This window comes from Macaca thibetana, chromosome 11, assembly GCF_024542745.1.
Source record: "Macaca thibetana thibetana isolate TM-01 chromosome 11, ASM2454274v1, whole genome shotgun sequence".
Taxonomy (NCBI): domain Eukaryota; kingdom Metazoa; phylum Chordata; class Mammalia; order Primates; family Cercopithecidae; genus Macaca; species Macaca thibetana.
The window spans coordinates 106,312,092-106,334,433 of NC_065588.1; the positions used below are offsets into that span (position 1 = coordinate 106,312,092).

Genomic DNA, 22,342 nt, shown 5'->3' on the forward strand with positions numbered 1-22,342 from the left:
AATACATGAAGTCAAATATCTTAGCTTGGTGCTTTTTTAGCAAAATTAAGTGATAGGTCATATTTTAATTCCTAAACATTGTCTGGACTTTACCAATTTTTACAGGCTTTTAAATTTTGTATTAGCTATTAGATCTCAGCAAAAGCTATTGTGGAAAGCTACTCTTGTCCAAACCTCATTTTTGACTTTGAAAAGTTGTTGAATCCATACTGTTACAAATTGGCGTGAACCTTCACTGTGCCAAACAAATGAATTGTTCCCATAGTACCACTTTTCTCTGTGGTACTTCTGCTTGTACCCTCCCAATGTACCTTTTAGCTTGTTGGGGAAGTAGTAGATTCAGGAAGTCAACATGTGATTGAAAAATTCCCTTGGCTTTTAACATCCACTTCCAAATTGTTTTAAGACATGGGAGGGAGTGTTTTAAATGATATTTGGAAGTCAACAGTGTATGCTTCGTGACATCCTTGCTGTCTGGAGAAAAAAAAGATTAATTATGCAGCAATTTCACTTTACAAGAGAGTATGCTACCTCCTGGCATTTTTATCTTTTCTTAAGAAAATGCTGCCTAAATGGCAAAAAATACTAATTGTTATGGCTGTATTTGGCATAAATAGTACTTATAATTCAGTATTAGATGTTCCCTCTGTGGAAATGTGAGGGAAAAAACCTAGTGCCAAGTTATTAGTCTTTATTTTTGAGAAATCATGGTGAATGGGAGAAGGATCTAGTGACAGGAAAAAAAAGCATTCTTTTTTTTAAGGGGAAAAAGATAGCATTTGGAAATGATAATTTTTGAACAATGTCTGGTCGGAAACAGAACAAATCAAGTAAGGTATTTGGCAGTTACCTAAAAGAACAGAAGGTATTGGGGAACATTAAGCATAATTTTATAAAGAACAAATCTTGGTATACCAATTTTATTTTCTACTTTGATAAAGTGATAGGCCATATGGACAAAATAAAAGAAGTTTCTTATATTTAAAATTATATAATACAGCTGGAGGTATAATTCACTGAGGTGCCTGATTTGGTATCACATGGTTCACTGAGGTTTCTGGTTTGATATCACATAGTAATCTCCAAAAAATCATATCCTTTGCCCCCCATCTGTTAACACAGTTGGTGAGAAGGTATTGATAATTAGTGGCATGGTGTTTGGAAAGAACACTATGCCAGGAATCGCACGCAAAATGAGGAAAGGGGGAATCATGTTTATTGAGCACTTTTTATACAAAGCTCTATGCCAGGTACTTTGCAAACAGATACTTTTTTACTTCTTGTAAAAGGTGTTGTTATCATTTCCCTTTCACAGTTGAGTGATGCTCAAGGAGTTTGCAGTTTCACACAACTAGTAAGTGGCCAAGCTAAAACCCAGGACCTCTCCAAGATCTGTTGACCTTGAACAAATTACTTGATCTCCCTGAGGCTTCTCTATCTGTAAAATGGGGCTGATTGCTCTTTATTATCTCTGGGAAAGGCACATGAAATAATAGATGCTAAAGCTTCTGAGAAACTCAAAGGCTCAGTCAACATATAACACCTGGCATCTGAAAGTAATCATTGCCATGGGTGGTATGTTACTATGTGTGTGAGAGGCAGCATAGTGGAGTGGTGAAGAGTGGCTCTAGAACTTGGTTGTTTGAGTGCAAATCCTGGTTTTGCCACTTACCAGATGGTTGACCTTGGATGAGTTCCTTACCCTCTTTATGCTCAGCTGTAAAATGTGAATGTTTGTAGGGTATAACTCCTAAAATTATTTTGAGGATTAATTGAACATGCTTAGAACAGCACTAGGCACATAGTAAATGCTCAGTGTGTTAGTTCTTAGTATTTGTATATTTTTGTCATTCACTTGGATGAAGAATTTGAAAGCTAGAAATAGAGTTTACAGCTTAAAAGGTGAAACTAGTATTTCTCAGACTGGGAGCAATTTAGTGGAAATAAATATGAAATAGTTTCTGTTTAGGAATAAATAATTTACACAAATTTAAGATAGAATAAGATAGCACTAATGAGAGTAATTTTAGCTGCCATTCTCTGAGCAGTTACTGCATGCTCAGTCTTGAAAGCTTAAAAAATACAGCTTTAGTGATGGTTATACAGCAACGTGAATGTACTTAAAGCCACAGAACTGTATACTTGAAAATGGTTAAAGCAGTAAATTTTATGTTATCTCACAATATACCCTAATTCATCCTCTTGGAAAGCCTCTGAAGTAAATATTACCTCCATTTTGTAACCTAAGAAACAGAGACATTGAAATAATTTGCCCAAAGTCACGTAGTTAGCAGGTAAGAGAATATTGCCATCCTAATGGCAATATTTGATTACCATCAAATGTGAATCCTAAAATTTACCCATTCCAGTAGTGCCTTGGAGACGGCACCATTAGAATGGGTAAATTTTAGGATTCATATTTGACTCTAAAGAGGACTATACTGTGAACAATCATTAATTGGAAGTGTTTATTTGCGGGAAATTATATGACAGCCATTTGTTTGGATGTAAAACTTTATTCCTTGATTGTCCATATGTAGTTGTTTGATTGATCTTATCTTGGAAAAATTTAGGAACATAACGTGTTTTGTAAGTATGATTTATATTCATTTGTCATTTTCTTTTTAGAGGTCCATTAGCAGTTTTTAGTTTGGTGGTGAAGTATACATTTTGATGCTTCCTACTGCCATTAAAGTTAATATTCCAGATGTTACATACTGTCTAAGAGTTTTAGCTCTTCTGATTGCAGATGCTACAGACATTTTTTCTTTACTAGGCCTTTTTATTAGTATTTCATTGGTTTTCCTTATTAGTAAAAGATGAAGTTTCTAGAAGTACTTTCCCTCCATTGTACTTTATCATTTTAACATTTTATTTTCATAAAGTAAGACAGTACACAGGAATAAGCACAGGCATGTATTTATCTCTTACTCTGCCAGAGTCCTGACATAAGTAGGAATTGCTTGAACAGTTGAAATGATCTTCTCAGTGATAAAAGATACATTTTCCTACCCATCCAGTCAATCTTGATTTCTTTCTCTTCATACCAGTATTTGGAAGATGATAGAAACTACACTCTATTAAATGATTACATTTAGTTTAGCAATTACACCCTGCTAACGTAACTGAAAATAAATAGTAATGAATATTTTACTGTTTTTATATCTCAAAGGTTTTTATATTGGATTTTAAGTATATCTTAATATAAATCTGGTTGAATTGATAGTCTCAAAATATTTTGATTGCTGTCATCTCTGAGGAAATGTACACACAAAAAATGCCATGGAGATTTGCCCTTTATCCTAATTTGTTTATTATTATCAATATTTTAGATAAATAATAATTTTTTAAATTATGCAATTACAATGTGCCAGATATCATACTAGTCTTCTTATATACATTATTCTCATTTATGTCATTGTACAACTCTGTAAGTACAATTTTTTTTTTATTTAGGTTTCTTTCTTTTTTTTTTTTTCAGAGACAGGATCTCTGTCACGCAGGCTAGAGTGCAGTGGTGTGATCATGGCTCACTGCAGCCTGAAACTCCTAGGCTCGAGTGATCCTCCCACCTCAGCCTCCTGAGAAGCTTGGACTACAGGCACGAGCCACCATGCCCAGCTAATTTTCTTTTTTTTGTTTTGTTTTGTTTTGTTTTGTTTTGTAGAGATGTGGTCTCACTGTGTTCCCCAGGCTGGTCTTAAACTCCTGGCCTCAAGCAGTCCTCCCACTTTGGCCTCCTGAAGTGGTAGAATTACAGGCGTGAGCCTGTGCCTGGCTGTAATTACTATTCCCAGTTTTTACAGATAAAGGATCTGAGACACACAGAGGGTTTAAGCTGACTTGCCTGACACCCCATTTCTTGTAAGTAGTAGAACCAGGAGTTGGATTTAGCAGTCTGGCTGTAGAGCCATCAATAGTTTGCATATGACAAAAAGCTGGAAGAAATAGTCAACCTGAAACACATGATGGAATTATAGTTCAGAATCATCTTGGTAGATAGAGGCACTGTGCTTAAACAAAATGCCATTAATGGGATTATAATAAATATAATGTGGTAGAATTCAGGTTTTGTTTGCCAATTCAACACATCATCTATTACTAACACAGTTTTTAAAAATGCATAAATGATTATACTACATTAATTTTTAAAAAGTATCCTTTTTATGGTCTAATTATGCCTAGAGTATTATTTCATATTTTTGACTTCATGTTTTAAGAGACAGTCATGCCGGGCGCGGTGGCTCAAGCCTGTAATCCCAGCACATTGGGAGGCCAAGACGGGCGGATCACGAGGTGAGGCGATCGAGACCATCCTGGCTAACACGGTGAAACCCTGTCTCTACTAAAAAATACAAAAAACTAGCCGGGCGAGGTGGCGGGCGCCTGTAGTCCCAGCTACTCGGGAGGCTGAGGCAGGAGAATGGCGTAAACCCGGGAGGCGGAGCTTGCAGTGAGCTGAGATCGCGCCGCTGCACTCCAGCCTGGGCCACAGAGCGAGACTCCGTCTCAAAAAAAAAAAAAAAAAGAGACAGTCATGCCAGAGTCCCATGTGAGCGTGACTAAAATGGATGAAAAGTCTGGAAACTTTTCATATCAATAATTGATTATGTATTAACTGAAACAAAAGACTAGAGAAAGACACAGTGGGAATTGATTATGTATTAAGGAATAAAAGACTGAAGAACGACATAATAAATAGTTAAAGGATTATGAAAAAGATGGTGTTCAGAAAAAAATTAACATGCAGGCCTGAGACTGCTATCCCTAGAAAGGTCTGCTTGCAAAGTTGGCCCTTGGCTGGCATCTGGGGGATCTTGGTTCTTGGATGGATTCCTGCCATTCGCTGATAAGAATGGCTCACCTTGCCTAAAGTATATGAAGAGTGTGGTTTATGTCGAGCTCCTGCTTGCCTTTCCTTCCTCCCTCTCTCCCTCCCTGCCTGCCTCCCTCCCTCCCTCCCTCCCTCCCTCCCTCCCTCCCTTCCTTCCTTCCTTCGTTCTTTCTCTCTCTCTCTCTTTCTCTTTCTCTCTCTCTCTCTCTCTCCTCTTCCTGGAATATTGGTACAGGGTAGGCAGAATGTGCCTAGATGATCAGCTCCTAGTAAAAACCCTGGGAACTAAGTCTCCAATGAGCCTCCCTGATCATTTCATGTGTGTTGTTACAACTCATCGCTGGAGGAATTAATTATGCCCTTTGTGACTGCAGTGGGAGACAACTTTTAGAAGTTTGCACCTGGTTTCCTCCAGATTTCACCCCATGTGCCTTTTCCCTCTGCTGATTTTGCGTGGTATTCAGTGTAATAAATCATAGCCAAGAGTATGACTGTATGCTTTGAGTCCTCCCAGTGAATCACTGAATCTAGAGATGATCTTGGGGACCCCTGACACAGATGGATTAGTGGTTTTTGTTTGTTTGTTTGTTTATGAGAAAGCCAAATTAGGATCAACGAATGGTGATTAGAATGAAATATTTGATTGACTAGAGAAAAATGTCTACCACTTGAGCTTTCTTCAGTAATGGAGCAGGCTGACAGTCTCACTCTGTCACTCAGGCTGGAGTGCACTGGCATGATTTCAGCTCACTGCAACCTCCGCCTCCCAGGTTCAAGCGATTCTCATGCCTCAGCCTCCCAAGTGTCTGGGATTACAGGCGCCCACCACCATGCTCGGCTACGTTTTGTATTTTTGGTACAGACGGAGCTTCACCATGTTAGCCAGACTGGTCTTGAACTCCTGACCTCAAGCAATCTGCCCACCTCGGCCTCCCAAAGTGCTGGGATCACAGGCTTGAGCCAGCTCACCCAGCCCAGATAAGGGACATTTTTGAAGTAATGTGTGCAGTAAGTAGAAGAACATTGGAGATCAGTATTTTGGGTGTTTTAATTTTTTTTTTTTTTTTTTTTTTTTTTGAGACAGAGTCTTGCTCTGTCACCCAGGCTGGAGTGCAGTGGCGCTATCTTGGCTCACTGCAAGCTCTGCCTCCTGGGTTCACGCCATTCTCCTGCCTCAGCCTCCTGAGTAGCTGGGACTGTAGGCGCCTGCCACCACGCCCAGCTAATTTTTTTGTATTTTTAGTAGAGACAGGGTTTCACCATGTTAGCGGGGATGGTCTTGATCTCCTGACCTTGGGATCTGCCCGCCTCGACCTCCCAAAGTGCTGGGATTACAGGCATGAGCCACCGCGTGTGGCTGGGTTTTTTAATCTTAAAAAATCTGATTATGCCAGGTGTGGTGGTTCATGCCTGTATTATTTTTTAAATACCTGGTGGGAAACTTAAATTTGCCATTTAATCTGGTAGCCTTCAGCTACCTCTTTTGGTATGATTTTTGCTGTTTCATGGGCAGCAATCTAAGCTTGAAGACTTTCTCTCACTTACTGGAAGGACAAAGAATAGAACATGTGCCTCTTGTAGTAGTGCCAGTAGCTAGTGATTTTACCATCTTAGTCACCTTGATCTCTCTGATTCTCTGCTTTCATAATTTGAAAAAGCAAACAAAAAACCAGTCCCAATGATATACAGTACTAGTGCCCTTCCCAAAGTGATCATTTGTATGAATGCATGCCTTTGGGATCTGAATTTTTTTTATAGCAACAAATGAACCTCTGGTTAAGGTTCCATTGGAACTCATGCAATGAAAGGTCACCCCTGGTTTATGGTGTATGGGTGTATTATAGTCCATTGTGTTTTCTCCCCTGACCATTACAAGAAGCTCAGCTGTTTTGCAGTTATAGCTACTTTTAAAATATGCTTGGTCAAGTAATATTTATAAGCAGCTTTAGAAAGGGCCAGCCAATTCATTCTACAGCTACTGACAGAAATCCTAGAGCTAAATTGGAAAGATTATGAAATCTTCTTAAAATACTTCAAAGAGAAGCACATTGAAGATAAGGGAATCCTGGCAAGATGTGCTGCAGCTGTCAGGTCCTGAAAAATTAGGAATCAAATTTTGACACTTGTAATTGAATCATCCACCCTTCTAAGTGAGCCCAGGCAAACCTGTGATATTTTTAGAACCTTTCAAATCACATTGTACTCTTTAGAGTTCATAGCAGGACCTGAGGCCCCTGAAATTTCCCAAGAGATGGAACAAAACAGAATCAAATAAATCTGGCTCAGTTCACTGTAATAGAAGTGTAGTGCATTATGCATGCAGTCTAGGTAATGCCACACTTTTAACCCCAAATTTTAAAACTTTTCATGGATTTTTTTTTTTCTGGATAATTAACTGCTTGGACAGCAGTCGAAGCACCCATTAGAGATAGTAACAGCTGTGTGGTGGTGATTTGATTTATAATAGAAGCACAGAGACCTTGGATTGTGTGACTGTGCTCCACAGATGGATGTTCCTGTGTCACAAATTTCATTTAATACAGATTTCTACCCACATATATCATATTGATTATTACAGACTCTCTTAAAAGATTGAGCAGTTAACTAGCCACTACCATATGTAGATAATTACATTGCTTATGCTTGACTTGGTGAGATTTTCTAATTTACAGTTGAAAATGTGCCACTAACAGGTTAGAAAAGGTTAGGGTAGTATTTGTATGTGTGTTTATATGGCACTAGTTGTGATGGGTGGTTTAAAAAGACTGTCATTTTAGCAGATTACAAAGGCTGCTTTGAAACATTTTCTCTTGCCTTAAAACAAACAGCAACTCTGAGACCAGACTTCAGGGAATCCAAATAATTTATTGGAGCGTGACATGATGGCCTTTTCAGGTTTTCTTCAAGTCAGAAGTTCTGTCTAGAGCACAAGACACTGACAAATGAGCAGAAAGACTGTGGCCTTTGTGTATATTCATGCCACTCCTAAACAGTTGGTTCTATCTCATCTCATGCCTAACTCCCTTGAGCCAATTCCTGTAGTTGTCTATGCTTATACATCATTTGATGAAATATCTGACAAAGATGTGATTTAATTAAGAAATGGAAAATAGCCTGGATGTTGTACTAACAGTATTTGAAAAGTGTTCATTCTAGTTATTTTTTTCTAACTTACTGAACTTTGGTAAGTAGTATTAATTTCTCTATGGGTTCCTAGTGCTTTTTTATTTTAAAAAATGGCTCTGGCTGGACGCAGTGGCTGATGCCTGTAATTCCAGCACTTTGGGAGGTCAAGGCAGGAGGATCACCTGAGGTCAGGCGTTCTAGACCAGCCTGGCCAACATGGTGAAACCCTGTCTCCACTAAAAATACAAAAATTAGGCCAGGTGCGGTGGCTCACGCCTGTAATCCCAGCACTTTGGGAGGCCAAGGCAGGCAGATCACGAGGTCAGGAGATCAAGACCATCCTGGCTAACACGGTGAAAACCCATCTCTACTAAAAATACAAAAAAATTACCCAGGCATGGTGGCAGATGCCTACAGTCCCAGCTACTCGGGAGGCTCAGGCAGGAGAATGGCATGAACCTGGGAGGCAGAGCTTGCAGTGAGCCAAGATCACGCCACTGCACTCCAGCCTGGGCGACAGAGCAAGACTCCATCTCAAAAAAAAAAAAAAAAAAAAAAAAAATTAGCCGGGTCTGGTAGCTTGCCTGTAATCCCAGCTACTCAGGAGGCTGAGGCTAGAGAATCGCTTGAACCTGAGAGGTGGAGGTTGCAGTGACTCGAGATTGTGCCATTGCATTCTAGTCTGGGAGACAAGAGCAAGACTCCGTCTCAGAAAAAAAAAAAAAAAAAAAAAAAATGGCTTTGTGGTTCTTAAACAATATAAAGTGCTTATTATATGATAGTCTTTTTTTTAAAAATTTATTTATTATTATTATACTTTAAGTTGTAGGGTACATGTGCATAACGTGCAGGTTTGTTACATATGTATACTTGTGCCATGCTGGTGTGCTGCACCCATCAACTCATCATTTACATCAGGTATAACTCCCAATGCAATCCCTCCCCCCTCCCTATATGATAGTCTTAAGTCTTCACAGCTAATTACTTTGAAAATCATTTTCATGCCAGATATTGAGGGAGAAAATTTACAGTAGGAGCAGCAATTCTTGTTTCACATAAATATCTAGAATGATGCCTGGAATCCATTAATTCTTTTGAGTTTTCTGATAAGCGAAAAACATTTATAAATGGTTACATTCTTAGAGAAATAAACTGCCTATCCATTACAGAAGCTAGCTCAGATTCTGATCATTACTCTTAAAGGTTGTAAAACATATTAAATACACAAAAGGAAAAAGAACATCTGTCAGTTTCCATTTTGATCACAAGGGAGCCGAGTCTTTAAAATTGATCCTGAAGCCAGAAGCTAGCACTGTAAAGCATTAGTCCATTACAAAAGAGATAAAGATTAGAGTTTCACACAACTGAGTACTCTCTCAGCACCTGCTAGCATAAATCACAAAGTATTAATCTTATTTGATCTCAGCATCTAAAATGATGGCTGCTGTTTCGTAGAAGACTAACAGATTACAAATGTATATGGGTATAAATACATGGGTATTTGTACAAATGTATATGGGTAGTAATAGCTGCCATAATGGGCTTTCCTGCCCAGTGGCAAGCTTTGTAGTTCACTTTACTGACAAATTCGTTTGGTTTACCTGTTAACGATACACTATGGGAAGGTTTTTCCTTAATGTTCTAAGAATTTGTTGCTTACCTCCTATGCCTTTAAAAATTATTTTTTTCATTTATAGGCAAAGGTGACTGGCTGAGAGTTCTTTATAATATCTTGCCCAGCTACAGCAAAGGTTGAGTGGATTAATATCTTGGCACACCTGCAATGTTTGTGGCACGTGTGTGTACCGGAGCATACCCCATTTAGGAAGCTCTGCTCCGGAGCAGTGCTACTCAAAGTGTGGTCTGTAGACTAGTTTCAGTTCAGAGACTGTTAGTTTCTTCTAATCTGCAGCCATATAAATTGAGAGGAAACATTTAGAAACCCTTATAGTCATTTGACCTCAGTATTTTCATTATTTTACAAAAATATCCGATGAACAAATGTTTAGAAATTTTTTTAAAAACTGGTCCTTTATCCTTAACAGATAGTTTGAGAAGTCCTGCTACTCGTAGAAGTGGAGTTGGTGAGCCATAGAATATGTACAGTTTCTACTTCAGTAGACAAGCCAAGTTGTTTTCCAGACTGTTGCTCTAAATTACATATCTCGCTCTCTACTTCCTCCACATCATCACCAACACTTGATATTGAAAGATTTTTTATTTTTGCCAATTGGGTAGGTGTGAAAATGGCATCTCATTGTTGTCTTAATTTTTTTTTTTTTTTTAGATGGAGTCTCTCTCTGTTGCCCAGTATCTTCTCTGGCTTTGAGAAATTTGGCTCCCTTTTTCTATATTGCATTTATTTATTTGCTCAATCAGTTAACTTGCTTGTTTGCTCGATTTAAACAATCTATCAACTACTCCGGCCTCCTTCTTTACGCACCAATTCTGTGCCCCTATCCCACCAACCACATTTTAACCCTCTGTGTCTATATTCCCCATGACTCCTTGCTCACCCCTCTGTGTCCTCAGCTGCCAGGCCTGCTAGCCTATGTCTCTGTGTGTTTCCTCAGCCCCTAACCCCATCATTGCATATCCTTAGCCATTCAGCCTTTTGATCTGTACTTCCATTAACTCCCCCTACTCCCCTGTGTCCCCAGTCACCAGGCTCCTGGTCCACACTTCTAATACAACTTCCCAAGTCCCCTCATTTCCCAGTATCCTCGACCTCTGAACCCTGTACCCCGCCATGCCTCTATGCAGCTCCCCAACCTTACTGGTACCTTCATGCAGCTCTCTTATCTACTGCCCACCTCTCCAGCCACCATTTTGACCCCTGTGAACCAGGAATGGAAGGGAAGAGGAGGGCAATTTTTACCCTTACTCTCATCTGAGTGTACAGCAGAGTTTACCAGAGGCTTCACAAATGATCAGGCCATTGCTCTGGCAGCTAATGGAATTAGTACTTGTGTTTTATAAGTCTGAAGATTTAGCTTCAATGTGTTCATCAGTTTTGGTTTTTGTATGACATTGAAGATTCAGAAATAACCTAAAATCCAAATGATAATTAAAAGAAACCACGAATGGAAGAAAAAACATTGATAATGTGTTTTCTTTGTTCTAATTAATTGTGGAATAGTAGAGCTCTTAGAATGCTTTGATGGCTACCTATTGCTTAATCATATGTAACTGATTAATCTGACCTAGACTACTCTTCCATTAGGTATTATATATAATGAATATCAAATAATAACCAATCAGCATAAAGCACACTCAGTAATTTGTAGGTTTGTTCTTTCATCAGAAACATTTATAGCTTTCAGCTTTTAAAAATAGTTCTGGAGCACAGCAAGATAGAGAAGGGGAAAATTGGCCTCTATATTACAGAGGATAGCAGATGAACAGGGTTGATTTCATTTTGGGCACTTTGCCCAGGACACTTTTAATAGCATATATAGTTACTCTAGGGATTCTGAATCTGTGGTTATGTCAGGCTTACACATTTATTCTTTAAAAGGAAAATTTGCAAGTTATTAGACTTCAGGTACATTAGTATGACTTAATTTTTTAATTTTTAAAGAAGTTTCTATAATGCAGTTATTGAAAATTTGTGGTGTGAGGGCTGGATTCCTTAATATTAAAACTAACCTAATCATGGATAGAAAAATATTTTAAACTTTCTTCTTCTAAAACACAGTGTGTTCCTCAGTTCTTTCAAAAATTTTTTTGTTTGTTTTTGTTTGGTTTGTTTGTTTTTGTTTTGTTTGTTTGTTTGTTTGAGATAGAATCTCGCTCTGTCACCCAGGCTGGAGTGCACTGGCACTATCTCAGCTCACTGCAACCCCCGCTTCCCAGGTTCAAGCGATTCTCTTGCCTCAGCCTCCCGAGTAGCTGGGATTACAGGCACACACCACCACGCCTGGCTAATTTTTTATATTTTTAGTAGAGATGAGGTTTCGCCACGTTGCCCAGGCTGGTCTCAAACTCCTGAGCTCACACAGTCCCCCCACCTCAGCCTCCCAAAGTGCTGGGATTACAGGTGTGAGCCACCGCACCTGGCCAACTCTTTCAAAGTGTAAGTCAAGTTTAAAAGATGTCTAAACTAGGAATTGGAAGTTTATTTAATGTGAAGAATTTTTAATCTTAATATTTTAAAGGAATGTTTGTATACTCAGGAATCAAGTATTTTAGAAAAAAAACTAAATTTTAGAGATGCTGTACTTTCTATTTTACTACTTTATAAGTTAGAATTATTGACCTTAGAATTTGCTTTAAAAATTGGAAGGAAAAGCCAGGCACAGTGGCTCATGCCTGTAATCCTAGCACTTTGGGAGGCCAAAGTGGGCGGATCACCTGAGGTCAGGAGTTCGAGACCAGCCTGGCCAACATGGTGAAACCCCATCTCTACTAAAAATGCAAAAATTAGCCAGGCATGGTGGTGCATGCCTGTAATCCCAGCTACCCGGGAGGCCGAGGCAGGAAAATCGCTGGAACCCTGGAGGCAGAGGCTGCAGTGAGCCAAGATCGTGACACTGCACTCCAGCCTGGGTGAGAAGGCAAGACTTAAGAAAAAAAAAATTGGAAGGAAAAATACCAATATGGGCTGGGCACAGTTGCTCATGCCTGTAATCCCAGCCCTTTGGGAGGCCAAGGTGAGTGGATCACCTGACGTCAGGAGCGAGAGACCAGCCTGGCGTGGTAGCAGGCACCTGTAATCCCAGCTACTTGGGAGGCTGAGGCAGGAGATTCGCTTGAACCTGGGAGGTGGAGGTTGCAGTGAGGGGAGATTGTGCCGCTGCACTCCAGCCTTTGAGACAAGAGCAAGACTCCATCTCAAAAAAAGAAAAATAACAATATGGTAATAGAGCTTGTGTTGGGATAGTGGCTTTGAGTGAACTTTTCCTTTTTTCTGTTTTCCAAAATTTCAACAATATGTTCATTACTTTTATTATTTATAAAATTATTTATTAACTATCCCCCAAAATTAGCTTTAAGAAGCAGTGGACATTAAAAAGGCTAAGATTCTTTTTTTTTTTTTTTTTTTTTTTTTTGAGACGGAGTCTCAGTCTGTTGCCCAGTCTGGAGTGCAGTGGCGCGATCTCATTGCAACCTCCGCCTCCCGGGTTCAAGCAATTCTTCTGCCTCAGCCTCCCAAGTAGCTGGGACTACAGGCACATGACTGGTCTTGAATTCCTGGACTCAAGCAGTCCCCCACCTCAGCCTCCCAAAGTGCTGGGATTATAGGCGTAAGCCAACTTGCCCAGCCAATATTATTTTATATAGTACAAAAATCTGGAAATTATTAGTAGTCTTAATACAGAAGAGGAAGTGTTTTTTTAAGTATTATGTTCTGTTTCAGAAATATCAGAAATTTCTGGCATTTTCTTCTGGCGTTTGCTTCTTACATTGAGCAATACTGTACAGTCATACATTGCTTAATGACAAGGATACATTTTGAGAAATGCACTGTTAGGCAGTTTTGTTGTTGTGTGAACATCATAGACCTTACACAAACCTTGATGATATAGCCTACTACACAACTATATGCCATAGCCTATTGCTCCTAGGCTGCAAACTTGTGCAGCATGTTACTATACTAAATACTGTAGGCAACTGTAACAGAGTGGTAGGTATTATTTGTTTATCTAAATAGACCTAAACTTAGAAAAGGTACAGTAAAACTATGGTATTGTAGGCCAGGCACGGTGGCTCACGCCTGTAATCCCAGCACTTTTGAGGCCGAGTCCGGTGGATCACTTGAGGCCAGGAGTTCAAGACCAGCCTGATCAACATAGTGAAACCCCATCTCTACTAAAAATACAAAAATTAGCCAGGCATGGCGGTGGGTGCCCCTAATCCCAGCTACTCAGGAAGCTGAGGCAGGAGAATCACTTGAACCTGGGAGGCAGAGGTTGCAGTGAGCCAAGATGATGCCATTGCACTCTAGCCTGGGCAACAGAGTGAGACTCCATCTCAAAAATTATGTATATGATATTGTAATATTATACAAAGAAATCTTTCTTTCTTTCTTTCTTTCTCTCTCTTTCTTCCTTCCTTCCTTCCTTCCTTCCTTCCTTCCTTTCTCTTTCTTTCCTTCTTTCTTTTTCTTTTCTTTTCTCCCCTCTCCTCCCCTCTCCTCTCCTCTCCTCTTTTCTTTTCTTTTCTTTTCTTTTCTTTTCTTTTCTTTTGAGACTGAGTCTCACTCTGTTGCCCAGACTGGAGTGCAGTGGTGTGATCTCAGCTCACTGCAACCTGTGCCTCTGGGTTCAAGCGATTCTCTTGCCTCATCCTCCTGAGTAGCTGGGATTACAGGTGAGCACCACCATGCCCAGCTAATTTTTATATTTTTAGTAGAGACGGGGTTTCACCATTGAAGGAGGGGCAGGCACCATGTTGGCCAGGCTGGTTTCGAACTCCTGACCTCAAGTGATCCAACCATCTTGGCCTCCCAAAGTATTGGGATTACAGGCATGAGCCCCCACACCCAGCCTTGAATTCCTTTAAATATTATGCTACTTTGTTTGCTCTTCCAAACTCTAGTTGGTATTACTTAATAATGGGGTGTTTCCATTAGAGTTGTAACTTTTTTCCATTATTAGTTATAACTTTGATATCATGGGTAGGTAAATAGATAAATTAGATAACTACGAGTTTTCACTAACTTGGGATATTCTTAGCTTTTTAACATTTGGGATGGGTACCATCCCAGTGTCTCAGATGTCTGATAGCAATATATAGTCACAGTACATTTCTTAAGTGATAAATAGTAGCTACAAGTGTTGATGGTTCTGGTTGGCTATATTAGTCCCAGTAGTCCAATGGACTGCTACCAAAATAGTACAGTACATGAGATATACCATGATAAAACCACAACCAGAATTGTGGTCATTATCTCCTCCTTTTTCTTCTTTTTTAAGCCTTTTTATTTTTATAAGATTGTGTTTCTGTTTTCCTAATCCTTATTTGTAAAGTCTAAAATGAATAGCTTTTATATAAGGATTTAGAATATTTAAGGCCAGGCACGGTGACTCATGCCTTTAATCCCAGCACTTTGGGAGGCCAGGGTGGGTGAATCACTTGAGTAGAGGACTTCGAACCAGCCTGGGCAACATAGTGAAATCCCGTCTTTACAAAAAATGCAAAAATTAGCCAGGCGTGTTGCTCTGCACCTGTGAGCCTCCTACTCAGGAGGCTGAGGCAGGAGAATTGCTTGAGCCCAGGAGGTTAAGGCTGCAATGAACTGTGATCCCACCACTGCACTACAGCCTGGGCAACAGAGCAAATCCTATCTCGAAATATATATATATATATATACACACATGCATACATATATATACACATAAATATTTTATATGTATACATATACATATACATATAATATATACATATATATGTACATATAATGAGTCAAAAAATTAAAAACACAAAATATTTAAACACTCTGGGTGACAGAGTGAGATTTGGTCTCAAAAAAATAAATATAGGAATTCATTTGGTAAGTACTGTTTATTATCTATTATGTTTTTTTTTTTTTTTTTTTAATTTGAGACGGAGTCTCGCTCTGTCGCCCAGGCTGGAGTGCAGTGGCCAGATCTCAGCTCACTGCAAGCTCCGCCTCCCGGGTTCCCGCCATTCTCCTGCCTCAGCCTCCCGAGTAGCTGGGACCACAGGCGCCGCCACCTCGCCCGGCTAATTTTTTTTGTGTTTTTAGTAGAGACGGGGTTTCGCCGTGTTAGCCAGGATGGTCTCGATCTCCTGACCTTGTGATCCGCCCGTCTTGGCCTCCCAAAGTGCTGGGATTACAGGCTTGAGCCACCGCGCCCGGCCTATTATCTATTATGTATTAGGCACTGTGCCAGATACAGAGGATACAATGCAGAGTTGCTTAGAGCAAGATACTTGCAGGTCCTGCCCTCATCAAGCTTAAGGAATAGTGGGGAAAACAAATACTGAACTGAAATTTAAAATGGTGGCAATCGTTACACAGAACTGAATAGGCTCTGCAAATAAGTAACAGGAGTTTAACCTGGGTAGGGATGAAGACAGGAAGGTGGGGCTTGAGAAGTTTTCTAATAAAACTAAATTATTAAGTTATTATATAATTATTATATAATTATATAAAGTCTTATAATAAAACGAAATTATATATGTGTGACACATGTTGGGAAGTAGAAAAGAAAAAATGTTAATACATTGAGTTTATACAGATGTATGATATTTAGCTACTACTTTTCTACTCATTGGATTACATACTGTGTTTCTTTTACAGTTCAAACGATATGTCAGTAAACTTCGAAGCAAGAGTACAGTTTTCAAAAAGAAACATCAGATAATAGCTGAACTTAAAGCTGAATTCGGTCTCTTGCAGAGGACTGAAGAACTTCTTAAGCAACGTCATGAAAATATTCAACAACAACTGGTAATATGGTATTTTCTTGGGCTACTATAAATACAAATGCCAGGAGATTTATGGGTTACAGCTTTATACTGAGGTCATTGTTTTTACTGGAAAAATCATAAAAGTATTACTTTTCTCTGCTTAATTACAGACATGTCATAAGTTGATTCATTTATTTTTAATGTAGCAGTAAGCACTGGCTTTTGTGTGTGTGCTGACTTTGGGGTTATTAATAGAATAACTTGAATTCCAAGTAGGTTTTTTCTTTTGGTTAGTTAATATGAGTAAAATTATCATACCAAGAGAGTGACTGTAAAATTCTTTTTTATCATGGCCTGCTGGGCAGGAATTTCTAAGCAGCCACTTCCAAGAAGCTTTGGAAAGAAATATCCAGGAAAGTGCTGTGTGGAAGTCTGCTTCCAGGCTTATTCCTTATGTGTTTGTGCCTTGGTTGTCTGAGAAGAGTTAAACCCAAAGTAGTCCAACAGCAAGGTTGTTCTAATTGTAGATGCCAGTTCCTCAGGGTTTTCTTCATTGGCTTTTATTTTTTCTTTCACCAATGGGGAAACTGTTTCATCTGGGTGCTGGTTTACCAGCTAGCAATAATCTGGTAGAGGTAAGTGCAATTTCAACCTGTTGTGTTTCCTTTTAACTGGCAGTATGAACTGTCTCATGCTGATGAATATTATTTGCTTTTAGGGAACTTAAGGTTGAAAATTTACTGTGAATCAACATGGATTCTAACAGCACTAACTTTAAAACTGATAGTAGTAACTACATTATTGTTTACTTCAAAATATTTTCTAATTTCTATTGTGATTTCTTTGACCTTTTGGTTATGGCTTAAAATCAAACATTTGGGGGATTTTCTAGTTACCTTTCTATTATGAATTTCTAGATTATTTTCATTGTGACCAGAGAGCACACTCTGATTTCAGTCCTGTGAAATTTGTAGTCTTGCATTATGGCCCAGTGTGTGGTCTGTTTTGGTAATTGTTTCATGTGCAATGAAAGGAATGTATATTCTGCAGTTGTTGGGAATAGTATTTTTTTTTTTTTTTTTTTTTTTTTTTTTTGAGACGGAGTCTTGCTCAGTCACCCAGGCTGGAGTATAATGGTGCGATCTCGGCTCACTGCAAGCTCCGCCTCCCAGGTTCACACCATTCTCCTGCCTCAGCCTCCCGAGTAGCTGGGACTACAGGTGCCCACCATCACGCCTGGCTAATTTTTCGTATTTTTAGTGGAGATGGGGTTTCATCGTGTTAGCCAGGATGGTCTCGATCTCCTGACCTCGTGATTCGCCCACCTTGGCCTCCCAAAGTGCTGGGATTACAGGCATAAGCCACTGCGCCCGGCCGGGAATAGTATTCTAAGTATGTCAATTCAGTCAGTATGTTAGCCATGATATTCACATCTTCCATATTCCTGTTGATTTTTTGTCTGCCTGTTCCATCAGTTACTGAGATAAGTGTGTTAAAAATCTCTAACTATAATTATTGCTTTGTTGCTTTTTTTAGTTCCATCAGTTTTTGCTTTATATTTTTTTTCTTAAGTTGGGTTCCTAGAAGCAGAGCTCGAGAAGGGAATTCTTTGTGCTAGTGATTTATTGAGGGAGTACCTTCGGAAGGAGGGGAGTGAGGGAAGCAGATGAGGCCACAGAAAAAAGCCAAGCAAGAAAAAGACATGGTCTGAACTGGAGTTGGCTTCATTCTGATCCCATGATCAACTTTGGAACAAGTTGCACTGGAGTCGATTCCACCTTGATGCAAGGGGGCTGGCCTTTTGTACCCCATGGCAGTCAGTCATTTGGCTGTGGTCAGGTATAACCTCTTAGGCGAGACACCTCCCATTTGGCTGAGGGCATTCTCTGGAGAAGAGTGTAACTATGAGCTATTTAGCAGTCAACACTCATAACAGTTTGCAAATGAGGTCTGAGTGGGGCACCAGCAACATCTACTACAGTTCACCCCTTGCACTAGTAGAATCTACTTGTTTGTCGCATTAAATTTACTCCACCCAGCTATAGCTTCTATAGGATTCTGGTTGGTCACAATTTCTAGGAAAACTTATAGGAGAAAGATTAGAGAGACAAATGGAAACTCTCATTGCTACATTTGGTTCCAAGGACATAACTGATATTCAACATCTCCTTCCTTTACTGTCTATTCTAGAGTTCCCTCACCTCAGCTAGCACCTCCTCTGGTTTAGATGACTTACTTGGTGGGATGACCCAGTTCCTCATCCTTGAGAAGTGTGAGACTCTAGTAATCATGCCCTTACCAGGCCATGGTTGCTATACTCCCCCATTTACAGTTAAAACTGGGCATGGGAATACTAAGATATGCCCTAATGGATCATCTGAGTCCTAAATATATTTCTTTCTGTCCCTATTATATAGCAGCATCTATATAGCCTTATGATATCCTGCTTTCTTTGCCTGCTAGTCTATTGACATGAGGAGCCCAAGTGACCAGATGATAGTCAGAACATTAAATGTCAAGGGCCTCTTAACGTGCCTTCTGATGGAAGCATGCCCACTCTGGCAACCAGAACACCTATCTATACCCACAGAGCCTAAAGTTGTCTGGAAGGGAAGTATAATTCCCTAAAGTGGATCAATGGGGATCGTGGTTAGTGGTGACACCTATACTTTCATCTCATGGTTCTGAGACCTATGCTTTCTATTGAGAACATAGCACCACATCATGGGCATTGGTTTAAAGTGTACGCCTCATCCTAAAGGTAGAACTCATTTTCATAGGCCATCCAGTTCCAAGCTGGGGCCTTACGTTTAAGACACTGGTCCACTATTCTGTCAGGCCATCAGCTTTCCAGATAGTGTAGTATGTGGTAAAATTACTGAATTATATGGTCATATGAAAGCTATCATACTTCCTTTGCTGTAAAGTGTATCCCTTGGTTTGAGGTGATATTATGTGAGATTCTACATCAGTAGACTGAATGCTCTTAGCCCTTGGATAGTACTGCTGGCTGAAGTACAATGGGCAAGAAAGACAAACCTATACCCAGAATATGGATCAGTCCCATTAAGGATGAAATGTCACCCTTTTCAGGGCAGAAAGAGTCTGATGTTATTAAACTGACACAAAATAGGGGGTTGGTTTCCTCAAAGGATGATTCCATACCCAGAGCTCAGGATTGGTCTCTGTTGCTGGTGGGTCAGACGTTTGATATTGGCAGTAGCTAGATGAGCATGGATGAGAGAGAACCCATGCTGTTTGGCTCATACATAACTTCCATCTCTACCAACAAAGCCATTCTGTTTGTGAGTCCATTGTTTAAGCACTGTGTGGGCCAATGTCAGAGGCTGGCTGACATCTGCTGGCCAAATCATCCTTTCCACTTAGTTGTTCAGTGCCTCTTTTGCAGTGGACATTTTCTGGTTTCCATGTAATGAAAAGATCTTTATACTTAGTGCCTACACCCATAGGTTCATCCACATGCCTCTTTCCTGGACCTCCTTGTCCTTGCTGTCTTGCATCTTCCAGGGCCTTGACCGACAAGCTGAGCCATTTGCCACTGCCCAGAGGATACAGGATAATCTGGGGATTCAAGGTTCTCAAGTGGGTCTATCCATATACCCACATCCCAGACTCAGCACCCTTTTTCTTCTCTTTTCTTCCCTGACTTTGGCATAGAATATTTGCCTAGACTAAGAATTCAACTTTCTCTGGAGTTTTGCCAGTCTTAAAATTAAGTCCTGTGCCTGGTTTTCAGCTCCCTCTGCCCTTTAGCCATGGGAAATGAGGGTTTCTTTAAAGCCCTTAAGGAGGTTCTCTAACTTGATTACTTTGCTTTAAATTACAAATTAATGGATTTGAGCCTGTTATCTCTTCAACCATCAGTGGAGATTAGTGATAGCCACCCCAGTTCCATAGTCCTTATAGTTACTATTTCTCCTCAAATGCCAGAAACATTACACTGTCTAGTACATCTTTGTATCAGTTCAGATCCTCCAAGAAGCAGACATTGAGATGGGATTACATGTACAAGAGATTTATTGAAGGACACACTTAAGAAGGATAAAGGGAAGGGAGCAGGAGGAGGCAGGGAAAGCCTTCAGGCTCTGATCCAGGTCTGACACCTGTGAAAGGAGAGGGCAAAGGAAGGAAGATTGGGTAGAAATAGCCTCAAACTTCAGCACAACTCTGAGAAAGTTTTGGTCAGGTTAATGAAGGGTTCCTGAGCCAGTCACCTATTAGAGGAGTCCCTTGTCAGGCAGGACTGGGCCAACACTAGTACTACTGCCGTGCTCAGTCATTGGCTGAGAGCAGCTCCAGGGAAGCATAGCGTTGGTGCAAACATGGTGATGAACCCAAAGGGGCAGCAGCTATGGATGTCAGTCAGCTCTGTTCCCCTCAGCCAACTCTCTTGAAAGCAATCTGAGCCATAAAATTTTGCTTGCCACTACAATCCCCATCCACCTGTATTCTTCTTCCCCAATTCACCACAAGTGAAAGTCTTATTAGTTGCACTGCTACAACATACCCAGGACTGTCAGTACTCTACCTGCCACAGTGATAGAGTCCTTAGTTCCATTTAGCCAGTGAGTGATTGCACTCTAGTGCTTATGCCAGAGATTACAATATACACCCTTGACTGATTACAGTCTTCACTAATTTTTTTTTTTTTTTTGTGTGTGACAGAGTCTCTCTCTGTTGCCCAAGCCGGAGTGCAGTGACATGATCTCAGCTCACTGCAACCTCCACCCACCAGGTTCAAGTGTTTCTCCTGCCTCAGCCTCCCAAGTAGCTGGGACCACAGGAGTGTGCCACCACACCCGGCTATATTTTTGTATTTTTTTTTAGTAGAGACAGGGTTTCACCATGTTAGCCAGGATGGCCTCGATCTCCCAACCTTGTGATCTGCCCGCCTCAACTTCCCAAAGTGCTGGGATTACAGGTGTGAGCCACCACGCCCAGCCAGTCTTCACTAAATTTTTACTTTTGCCGTGTCCTGGGCAATGCAAGAACCTAAAACACTTTAACTTTGTTTACCACCTTCCCATATTTAGTGCTATTGTTGATAATATTTTTTTAATTCTAAGTACAGTTTTCTTGAGAAAGGGTCTTGTTATGTTGCCCAGGCTGGAATGTAGTGGTACAGTCAGAGCTCACTGCAGCCTCAACCTCCTGGGCTCAAGTGATTCTCCCAAGTACCTGGACTACAGGCATGCACTACCACACCCAGCTAATTTTTGTGTGTATTTTTTTCAGAAATGGGGTCTCACTATGTTGTCCAAGCTGGCCTCAAACTCAGGGGCTCAGGCAATCCTCCTACCTCAGCCTCCCAAAGTGCTAGGATTACAGGTGTGAGCCACTGTGCCTGGGCCTAGATAGAATTTAAATTGTACATGATATTATATTCAATATTATTCTAGATTATCTACCTGTTTAATCTTTTCATGGTTCTTCTTTTCTTCCTTCATCTTTCTTCTATTGGTATCTCCCTAATGAGCTCACCTTAAGTATTTCATTTAGTTCAGGTCTGCTGAAATCTCAGTTTTTGTTTTTCTTAAGACACCTGTGTTCTACCTTCATTTTGAAACACATTTTTACTGAATGTAGAATTTTTGGTTGGCAGCTATTTTCTTTCAGCACTTTAAAGATTTTTTTTTTTTTTTTTTTTTTTTTGGAGACGGAGTCTCGCTCTGTTGCCCAGGCTGGAGAGCAGTGGCCGGATCTTAGCTCACTGCAAGCTCCGCCTCCTGGGTTCACGCCATTCTCCTGCCTCAGCCTCCTGAGTAGCTGGGACTACAGGCGCCCGCCACCTTGCCCGGCTAGGTTTTTTGTATTTTTTAGTAGAGACGGGGTTTCACCGTGTTAGCCAGGATGGTCTCGATCTCCTGACCTCGTGATCCGCCCATCTCGGCCTCCCAAAGTGCTGGGATTACAGGCTTGAGCCACCGCGCCCGGCCAAAGATTTAATTCCATTTTCTTCTGGCTTCCATTATTTATTTCATA

General features: G+C 40.3%; 1 protein-coding gene across 9 annotated transcripts in view; it reads left to right on the forward strand.

The window, feature by feature from the left end:
* IFT81 (intraflagellar transport 81) overlaps positions 1-22,342 on the forward strand; it is an 89,488-nt gene that overhangs the window by 36,852 nt on the left and 30,294 nt on the right. For all 9 annotated transcript variants that reach the window (XM_050749715.1, XM_050749717.1, XM_050749720.1 and 6 more), the window contains one exon: positions 16,230-16,379. In XM_050749715.1, the coding sequence (XP_050605672.1) occupies positions 16,230-16,379 (150 nt within the window). The remainder of the gene's footprint in view (positions 1-16,229; positions 16,380-22,342) is intronic.